This window comes from Malaclemys terrapin, chromosome 1 (genome assembly GCF_027887155.1).
Source record: "Malaclemys terrapin pileata isolate rMalTer1 chromosome 1, rMalTer1.hap1, whole genome shotgun sequence".
In the NCBI taxonomy this organism is placed as follows: domain Eukaryota; kingdom Metazoa; phylum Chordata; order Testudines; family Emydidae; genus Malaclemys; species Malaclemys terrapin.
Genome location: NC_071505.1, coordinates 349,854,108 through 349,864,860, shown reverse-complemented (window position 1 = coordinate 349,864,860; position 10,753 = coordinate 349,854,108). Strand labels below are relative to the sequence as shown.

The 10,753-nt window shown below is 43.6% G+C and overlaps 2 protein-coding genes across 2 annotated transcripts; one reads left to right on the top strand and one right to left on the bottom strand.

Annotated features, from left to right (window-relative positions):
- The first annotated feature begins 3,308 nt into the window (after positions 1–3,308).
- Positions 3,309–4,241, top strand: LOC128830244 (olfactory receptor 52P1-like). Its single transcript, XM_054016031.1, has one exon. The coding sequence runs from the start codon at positions 3,309–3,311 to the stop codon at positions 4,239–4,241; it is 933 nt and encodes a 310-aa protein (XP_053872006.1).
- A 5,082-nt stretch (positions 4,242–9,323) lies between these two features.
- Positions 9,324–10,262, bottom strand: LOC128830243 (olfactory receptor 52E2-like). The gene has a single exon (XM_054016030.1). The coding sequence runs from the start codon at positions 10,260–10,262 to the stop codon at positions 9,324–9,326; it is 939 nt and encodes a 312-aa protein (XP_053872005.1).
- Positions 10,263–10,753: the final 491 nt, after the last annotated feature.

The following is a 10,753-nucleotide window of genomic DNA, read 5'->3' as shown; positions in this document are numbered from 1 at the left end:
TATTGACTACATATCTGTGTTTGAAATGCAGTTACACCTGGGTAACACCCACTTGGCAAGATGCTTTCAGTCTAAGCAGTTGGTTGGGAAGGGCCTATTGAGGGCAATGAGCTAGTAGGTAAAACATTTGGCTTCAGGAAAAACTCATCTCGGGCTTCCTGAGAATGCTCCACACAGCCTTTAAATAATGGATACTATGACTCTTCAAGGGCATGTGACCAGGCCAGATCAATCTGGACTCTACCTTGCGGAGTCTGTATTTCCCCACAAACTGATCTGGGAACCAAATTTTGAAACAAAGAGATCCCGCCATATGCTCAAGCTATATAAGCTTGGGAGTGACATCTTTAGTGATTCTTCACTTCCCACGCAAGAGGATTCCTGGAAACACCTGAGGAACAGAGACTGAATTGGGGAAAGTGCTGGAACCAGGCTAAAGGGAGTTCTAGTCTGTGTATGGAAACCTCACAAATGCAACCTGCAAAGCAAATGCAGCTTGTGCCTTGAGAATCTGCTAGATGGCTCGTATCATCAATCAGGGAGAGAAATGGTTAATTCATAGTCAATATAACTAGTGTGTTAAACTTACTTTCCCTTTTTACTGCCTCCGATTCCAAAAACATGTTGGTCACTAGTGTCTTCTCCATACTCCCCAGTCATTCCTTGCTCCAACAACCTCTGAACTACTCCACGCTTGCCACAAGTTTTACTCTGTGGGGGTGAGGTGCCTCTTGTCACGCTTACTCCCTTGGATTGATGGTAATCAGTGACTGTGTCTCACTGGTGCGAAATCTCAGGAGAAATCGTCAAAGGCAGGTACCTGCATGGCTTCTCTTGTTACACCCATACACTCCACATGGTACTTCAAGGACTGGTACACAGGAACATTTCGAAAGTACTGTATGACATTATATAACGAGGGCGGGCAACTCTGGGACATGTGAGGTCCTAGATAAATACAGCTGCTACATGCAGGTATCACTGGCAGCTGATTGAAACAGTGGGCCACTGGGACACAGACATTAAACCCAGGAAGCTCTGGGACCATTTGCTAGCCAGCTCTGTTAGCCATTAATGGAAAGAGTTCTACTAGATTTCATGGGCTGAAGTCATTTTTTTCTCACCTAAAATGGACATCCATGCAGTGTCTCATGGGATCCCTCAGCCTCGTTAAATACACACCCAGTAAAACATTTTCAAGGAGCCATAGTCACATGAGAATTTCTCCCCATAGGGTTAAATTAAACACGGTCATGAATAGAAAAAATTCCTTCAGTAAGCGCAGGCACGAGCTTGCAGGTAAAATGCCTCCAGCTGACTCCTGGGGACATGTTCATAGATTCCAAGGGATGATTGTGATCATCTGGTCTGAATTCCTGTAGAGTACAAGCAAGAGAATTTCCCCAATATTGTTCCTAGAGGAGATCAATTAGAGAAACATCCAACCCTGATTTAAAAATTCTCTGTGATGGAGAATCTGCCAAGAACCTTGGTACATTGTTCCAATGGTGACTCTCACGGTTTAAACAATGTATGCCTTATTTCCAGTCATAATTTCTTTAACTTCAATTTTCAGGCATTCGATCATGCTATGCTAGGCAGAAAGGCCTATTATTAAATATGTGTTCCCCATGTAGGTGCTCATGGACCGTTATTAAGTCACCATTTACCATCTTTGTTAAACTAAAGAAATTGAGATCTTTGAGTTCATCACTATAAGGCAAATTTTCTATTCTTTTACTAATCTTCGTGACTCTTCTCTTTCCCTCCTCAGTATATCAGCATCCGTCTTTAATTATGGACATCAGAACTGGACAAAGGGTCCAGCAGCAGTTGCACCAGTGGCAAATATAGAGGTAAAATAACATTTCTACATCTCCTTGAGATCCTCAAGGCTCTTTTGGCCACAGGGAGTTCATGTTTAGCTATTTAGCCTTTCACGCCCCCAAATCTTGTTCAGAGTCATTGCACTTCCCATGAGAGTCCCCCATCATGTAAGCATTGCCTGAATTATTTGTTCCTAGATGTAGATATTGACTTAGCTATATTAGAACACATATTGTTTGTTATGACCCAGTGTCCACTTAATTTTTTTTTTAATCTCCTAGAACTGGAAAGGACCCCAAAAGGTCATCATTCCCAGCCCCCTGCCTTCACTAGCAGGACCGCGTACTGTTTTTTTGCCCTAGATTCCTAAGTGGCCCCCTCAAAGATTGAACTCACAACCTTGGGTTTAGCAGGCCAGTGCTCAAAGCACTGAGCTATCCCTCCATAATTTACAAGCCTCTAATTTTTGTGCAATTTGTAAACTTCATCAATGTTCAGGCATGAGAAGGGTTAGCAGCTGAGTTGCTGACATGTGTCTCTGCTTACACTTGTCAGTTAACACCTCTAACTTATGCCTCAGACAAAGCTGAGTGTCTGCAAGAAATTGTCTCACTGAAAGAAATAAGGAAAGTAACAGAACTGCAGGCCTGTAGCCCTAAATACAGAGACCCTTCTGCTACTCATGCCCATTCTGTTGAGCACAAAGTCTTAGTACAACATGATTATGTCTGTTTCCGTGGGGGAAACTTGGCTCCTTTTCAATATAGGAGTTGCATCGTGGATCAGACCTATGCTCCATCCAAGCCAGTGTCCTCTCTCTGACAGGGACAGCTCCAAGTGCTTCAGAAAAAGTTGTACGAAACCCAACAGTAGATGCATGGGGGGGGGGAGGGGGGCATGACCTGACCATCTGGAAGGTGTCGCCCTAATGCCTGACAGCTAGAGATTGGCTTGTGCCCTGAAACACTTTGGTAACTAGGCTTTCCAAAATATTTATTTAGCTATACTATTGTAACTGGAGAGTCTCACTATCCAGGTAAATGTACAACCCCTTCCTGATTCTTACTTAGCTCATGGCCTCAACTACCTCTTGTGGCAACAAGTTCTTCAGTCTAATTAGGCAATCCCTGTCCTGAGTTCATACAATTAAATTAGAACCTTCCCAGGTTTTTTCTGACTTTATCCATTTCCCTTCAATGGGCATACATGTTGCTGTTATTGACATTTGCCATCATGCTGCCCATTCACCTGGCTTCATTAGCTCCCTCTGAGGACTTATCTGGACTTTACTATGACCCAAATAATCTGATGACATCTGTAAATCTTACCACCTCACTACTCACCCCCATTCTAGATGGATAATAACTATAAAATATTTACCATACTATTTGCTATGAACTGTGTAAACTCCATCGATGTGCTGCTCTCCCTTCACAGGCACCTTGAGCATTTCTTAGCCCAACTGATGAATCGACCACCTCATGGCACCTCTCAACCTAACCCCCTCTTCAATGTTCATGCTAACGGGAATCCCTGGCCTGGAAGCTGCCCATGTCTGGATTTCCATTCCTTTTTCTATGTTCTACATTATTGGCCTGTTGGGAAATTTCATGGTTATAGTTGTTGTAGGCAAAGAGCAGACCCTACATAAGCCGATGTATATACTGCTCTGCATGCTGGCAGTCACAGACATCGGCACGTCTACATCCATCGTGCCAAAAGCACTGTGCATATTTTGGTTCAATTTGAAAGGCATTACTGAGAGTGGCTGCCTCACCCAGATGTTCTTCCTTCATCTGGTTTCTGCTATGCACTCAGCCGTCCTCGTGACAATGGCCTTCGATCGCTACGTTGCCATATGTAACCCTCTCAGATATGCCACCATCCTCACCAATGCACGAATAGCTAAGCTAGGTCTCGTGGGTTTGATAAGAGCTGTTCTCTTCATTCTTCCCCTGCCCTTTCTCCTGAGGAGGCTGCCATTCTGTGCCAATCGCATTATCCCCCACACTTACTGTGACCACATGGCTGTGGTGAAGATGTCATGTGGGGACACCACAGTCAACAGGACATACGGCTTGGTGGTAGCTTTTGTAGTCGTCGGGTTAGATCTGATGCTTGTTGCCCTGTCCTATGGTCTGATTATCAGGGCTGTCCTCAGAATATCCTCCAAGAAAGATTACCAGAAAGCCCTGAACACCTGCACAGCCCACATCTGTGTCATGCTGATTTCTTGTACTCTCTCCCTCTTCTCCATTCTGACACACCGGTTCGGTCAAGGCATCGCTCCACATGTTCACATCATCTTGGCCAACCTCTACTTCCTCATTCCCCCCATGCTCAACCCTATCATTTATGGGGTCAAAACCAAAGAGCTTCGTGACAAAGTGGGAAAATACACCAGGAGAAGGTAATCTCTGGGGGACACTGACTTTAAACCTGTATGGCAAGAGGGAGAAACGACATCTCCTTGTTAATCATGGGTGCTCTGTCCGAATTTGGCTGAGCTCAGCATTGTGGAAGTTCACAGTCTGAGAAGTTCCTCACACCTAACATCTTATCACTGCATCACCAAGCACTGCAGGTAGGCCTCTGTGTAAATGGCGTAGGAGTAGGGCCTTAGACATTTTTACTAGCCAATTCCCATGCGGTAGTACAGAAGCCAGGAAAGTTCCCAACAATAGTCCCCCACTTACACTTGGGAACTGGGAGAAATTGATGGGTTGGATGTTAGTGACATGTAAATATATGTGTAACTTGTGAAATCGCCACATAAATGATAAAAGCTGAAATGCGTATCTTTGGGGAGCACACTTTCTGCATAAGGTGAATGTAACATTACTGCACAAGATAGCTTCCCAGAGACTGGTATCATATTAAACCTTTTTTCCTGTACTATTTTATTATGGGGTAAGAGCAGTAAACCTGACATTTTTTATTTGGCCTCTTGAACATATTTCATAATAAATTAAAATTCGGTCAAGCAGGCTTCCTCCCATATTAAGTATTTAGACACAATAAAGGCACCCATAGAAATGATTCTCCTGTGCAAAAATGCTGACGAATTTATGAGCCTTCAGCATTAAAGAAATTAATGGATTATTTTAGTGTGGTTTTTTTCATTGTTTTCCAAAGAAAGATTATGTAAATAGTAAATGCTGTTTCAAAACTGCTACAATCAAAAGACAGACCTGTACATTGCAGCAATACTAATTCCCATAAACATTGAACTTGTTGCTAATTTAAAACTGAGTTTAAAGAAGCCAAATGTTCAGCTAGTAAATTATCAGAAAATGGGGCAGACGAATCAAATCTGAAGAGAAGTGTTCGAAAAAAGGAAAAAGGCAGCGGAGCAGCTCATTTTGTGGCAGACCAGGGAGGAGAGCAGACCTGCTACTGGCAGCTGTAGGGGAGCTGAGCTGAGGGAAACAGAATCACCCCCTCAACAACTACCTGAAGGTTCCTCCATGAGGGAAGGGAGGGCTTGCTGCAGGGACATCCTGAGAGGGAAGCATTCATCTTTAAACTAGGATTTAAACTAGGTTTGCCAGGGGATGGACAATTAAGCCCAGAGCTAAGTAGGGAAGTGGGAGGAAACACAAGGGGGAGTGTACAGCACCGGAGGCCTCCTGAACCATACTGAGAAAGTAGGGCAATTGGCTAGTTACCTTAAGTGCCTGTACATGAACGCATGAAGCCTGGGAAACAAGCAGGGAGAACTGGAAGTCCTGGCACAGTCAAGGAACTATGATGTGATTGAAATAACAGAGACTTGGTGGGGTAACTCACATGACTGGAGCACTGTCATACGTGTGTATAGGCAAACAAGTGTAATGCTGTGCAAACTCCTAATGGCCAATTAACAGAGACCAATCTTTCATGTGTTTACCAGCCATCTGTACCCGATTCATGTATTCTCTCACACAGCATCTGTCCTCAAAGTCTGGTTGCAGAGGCTTGGTTGATTTCTGTTCACCATCCACATACAAGGCCAGAAAATTAATATGGTAATGTTTAAAATGAAAAGGGTTTTTACTGTAACTTCTGCTAAATGTGACATTATCCACAAACCCTAGGACAAGCATATTGGGTAACTGTCCCAAGAGCAGATTCTCCTCGTTACTGACCCTGCTGCCCGTGGGGATGCTAAACACTTTTATTCCCACACAGTCCATGGGGTATTAAGTATTAGCGGTAAGCTGGGTCTCCATCTGCCCCAGACGGACGCCCGGGGCCAACCATACTTTCTTCACAAAAAGGGATGCTGATACAATGCACAGTTTCAAGCCTTCCACTGCACATCAGTTTAATTTTCACATCCACACCATTTAACAATTTTTTTCTTGAAAAAGCAGGTCTCTGTGCAGCTGACCCAAGAGCTCTATCGTCATGCTCAGGGCCGTCAGCTTTTCCCGCCCCACAAACCTTAGATTCCTGCCATCCAGATCCATTTCTTTATGTTGTTTGTGAGTGTCTTTGTAACACAGACCGGTGGAAATTGTGTGGCGAGGGTGTCGTCACGTAATTGAGCACTGATTCTATAAAGGCCCTGTAAGGGTAACAGTTGATGCTTTGGCTTAGGAGGAGGTCACCCAGTGTGACATCCAACTGACTGAAAATAGAAGCCATCATATAATTCACCAGGCCCACCTCAGCATCCCCGGTGAGTTCAGTTCCATCTCCTTTTACTATCTTGCAACATAGGTATAGCAGTGTGTTGTTTAAATTCATATAAATTGATGTCATTCCCTGCTATAAAAAAGTTGATGGGGATTGCTATGTAATGGTTGATAGAGGCGGCACCTTGATATAGATGCTTTTCTTGATGCTGGTCTGCATAGGGGCTATTTGGAACAAGTCTAGTTCGGATTTGGTACACTCTTTAGACCCACAGTAAACAAAAGACATGGTGATTAATTAGGCTAATCTATTTATTGAAAAGAGGGTGTTAGAATATACATATTCAGGCCTGCCTGTAAAGGCCTATACTTTAACAACTTAGGTGTATTTTTATCACTTAGTTATTTATAGAGATATAAAACAAAGAATCAAAATCATAACTCTGCCTGTGTCTGGGCCTTTTCTCACTGTGACAGTCTGAGGCCTTGTTCTTAGGCTAAGGCCTTCGGCTAAGCAGCAGGGGCAGCCATAAACTGTGAAGCATATGGTCAAATCTTCACATCCCAAACCAGTCACACTGAAATAAGGTGCTATTTGGCAGTTAGGAAGACAATCGTGTGCTGATAGTGCCCATCACCACCTGATAAAAAACCAGATCTTAAGATGGTTAAAGAAAACTTAGTTTGATAGCATCCTGTCTGGCAAGAAATCAGTTATTAATGGTTGTGTTTGTGAAACCCTCTTTTCTGTATTTCTTAATCTTTATGGCCCCCGCTTTTCTCTTATTAATCTGCCTGGTTCTGTAATTGTTTCTGTCTGCTGTATAATTAATTGTGCTGGTGTAAGTTAATTAGGGTTGGGAGATATTATAGGTTCCAGAATGATGTTACAATATGTTAGTATTGGTCAGTTAAATTTCAATACATTTTTTGGTTAAGATATAGCTGAGAATATTACTATATAAACTGGAATCAAACAGGAAGCAGAAGGGAAAATTGGAATCATGTTTGCTAAGGGGAGGGGGTAAAAAGGAAAGAGAATGAGGAATGGGGAACAGGGACACAGGCAAGGCTCTGCGGCATCACAGCTGGGAAAGGAATACTGGGGAACAGACTTGATCTGTATATAGAGATAAGCCCATGTGACAAAGCTCTGTCCTTGTCTCAGTGGGTCCCGAGCTTCCTGGTGGATTTTGATAGCCTCAGGGGCTCACTGTGACAAGATAGAGACAAGAGTCACAGCCTATTAAGCCATTTTCATCATAAGCCAACAAGGGAGGGGAGGAGAGAGAACCCTCCCTCGCACAGTCTCTGTTGTCTCCCAATCTCAGTGATTAATCGGGGAGGGAAGGGAGGAGCCCGGGCCTGCCGTCTATTCCAGGCTCCAGCCCAGGGACCTAATAGTAGCAGCTATGGTAGCTGACTTTTTGGAAATAGGATGTGTACAAATCCCTGGGTCACTTCCCCACAGCAGCCCACCTGATGTGGATTTGTACTGCTTAGTTCCTAGGAGCCCAAAATGTATGTAGTGCAAAAACAAAAATAAGATTATTATATTTTTTATTTCTAAATGCATTCAGTGATAGTTGTCAATGTCTATATTTTGTATTGAATTAGTTTTTTACCGTTAGACTCTAGAAGGTAATATTTCATCCGTGCTGTCTTCATCGGCAGGAGAATGCTTCTGCTGTTGGTCATATATCAGCAGTGACCAGTTCAATCATTTATTTTATTGGTGTAAACTATTCACAACAGATTTTGGGTCATTGCATTTATGTCCTATGAAGAGGAATATTTTCTAAAATATCTTGTTGCACAGTTTTGTTTTTATCATGTTCATCTGAGAAAACAATCTCTCAGCTGCAGCATTGCTAAAAGGTAGTGACAGCAATGAAAGAGCAAGCGAGCCAAGTTCACAAAAGTCTTTGTCCTCAGCGGCATCCATGGGTTCAAGAAATTCAACCCAAAACTGTTCAACTTGGTTGTCCTGAGTATGAGGCCAATTCTCCACTGCAGCTTTAACTGTCCAAGGAGTCCACAAAACAGTGGCAAAAATGAGGTCTCAGACAATCTATGTCAGGAAGGGCTGAGTACTGCAAGAGATTCAATCACCTGGATGTTTGGTGGCAATTCCTTTTTCACCAGTTTCACAAACTCCAAAATGAAATCTCAACACCTACTTTGACAATGGGAACAGTTTGTGTTTATTTTGAGAGTTTCAGCTGAAAAGAGATTCCAAAATCAACTGTGATAATTGGTAAGTTATTTGACTCAAAGTTGATGTCATAGTTTAACACAGTAGTCCAGTTCTCAAAAACAAGCTGTTCCATAACTTTCACCAACAAGCTCCGGTAGAATGTCCTCAATTCCTGCAGCAGTTTTTCCATATTAGCACTTTCCAACAGAAACATTTGGTTTATCCTCAGACTTCCTGAAGAATTGGAAGTAGAAAAATCAGGTAAATTTGGTTCACCAGATCACTGCACATATAATAAAAACTCCAGCATTGTGATTTCCTTCTTTGTCTTTGGCTATCTAAAAGTGTTGCTTCAGTTCATTGAACAGATCAAGAACCTTGTTCAAACAGGGTTGAATGGAAAGCCACCTAATGTCAGAAATCTGCAGTATCTTCTGGTCATCTGGAAGTCACAGACAAGCCAAGTAACAGGGTGTGTGGTGTGGGGGCTTACAGGTGATACTGAAAGAAGTCAGGTGATGGTCAGAGAGAGAGAACTCGGCAATGGAGAGAGCAGTGCTTGGTGATGGAGTGATAACAATGCTGAGCTCAGCCAAACTGGGCCAGAACAGCCCTGATTAACAAGGAGATACCTGTTCTGCTTCTTGTCACACAGCTTTAAAGTCACTGGCACCAGGCAATCACATTCTGCAGATATATTTGCCCAGTTTTTCACGAAGCTCTTTGGTTTTGACTCCATAAATTATAGGGTTGATCATGGGGGGGATGGCGGTATAGAGGTTGACAAAGATGATGAGAACATGGGGAGGGATGCTCTGACCGAACCGCTGTGTCAGAATAGCGAAGAGATAGGAAGTATAAGATGTCAGCATCACACAGATGTGGGCTGTGCAAGTGCTGAGGGCTTTCTGGTGGGATATCTCAGAGGAGATTCTGAGGACAGCCCTCATGATCAGACCATAGGACAGGGCAATGAGCATCAGGTCTAACCCAATGACTAGCAACCCCATTACCAATCCATACCTAATGTTGACTGTGATGTCCCCACACGATAGCTTTGCCACAGCCATGTGGTCACAGTACGTGTGGGGGATATTGTGGTTGTTACAGAATGGATGCCTGCTCAGGAGCAGGGGCAGAGGCAGGATGAAGAGAACAGCTCTCATCAAACACAGTAGCCCTAGGTTAGCTATTCGTGCATTGGTGAGGATGGAGGCGTATCTCAAAGGTTTACATATGGCAACATAGCGATCAAGGGCCATTGTGACGAGGACAGCTGAATGTACCAGAGAACCCGCATGAAGGAAGAACACCTGGGTGAGACATCCACCCATAGTAATGCCTTTCAAATTGAACCAAAATATAAACAGTGCCTTTGGCATGACAGAGTTAGTCATGCCAATGTCTGTGAGCGCCAGCATGCAAAGCAGCAGGAACATCGGCTTATGCAGGGTCTGCTCTTTGCCTACAACAAACAGAACCATGAAATTTCCCAACAGGGTGATAATGTAGAACATAGAGAAAGGGACGGAAATCCAGACATGGGCAGCTTCCATGCCAGGGATGCCCATTAGGATGAATGTTGAAGAGTCAGAGTGGGTGAGGTTGAAAGCTGCCATGGGGTGGTCGATGCAGTGATCTGGCTTAGAAATGCTCAAGGTGCCTGTGAAAGAAGAGAAGCACAGCAAGGGGGGTTACATGGTTTTTAACAAATAGTACGATAAAGATTTTATACTTATCACCAATCTAGAAAGGGGGGTGAGCAGTGAGGTGTCAACATTTACAGATGTCACCTGATTATTCAGGTCAAAGCCAAGTCCAGAGAAGTCCTCAGAGGGAGATAACCAAGACAGGTGAATGGGCACCATAATTGCAGATGAATTTCTATGTCAATAACTTCTTTTGCGGAGAGACTGTCCGGTTTGGCCAATGTACATGGCAGAGGGGCATTGCTGGCACATGATGGCATATATAACATTGGTAGATGTGCAGGTGAACGAGCCCCTGATGGTATGGCTGATGTGATTGGGAGACAGACCTGTCCTCGCTTACAGACAACCCCCCGACCTAAAGCAAATACTCACCAGCAACCACACATCACTGAACAAAA

Coding starts and splice junctions, on each gene's coding strand:
- LOC128830244 (XM_054016031.1), top strand. CDS start 3,309: ATGGCACCTCTCAACCTAACCCCCTCTTCAATGTTCATGCTAACGGGA.
- LOC128830243 (XM_054016030.1), bottom strand. CDS start 10,262: ATGGCAGCTTTCAACCTCACCCACTCTGACTCTTCAACATTCATCCTA.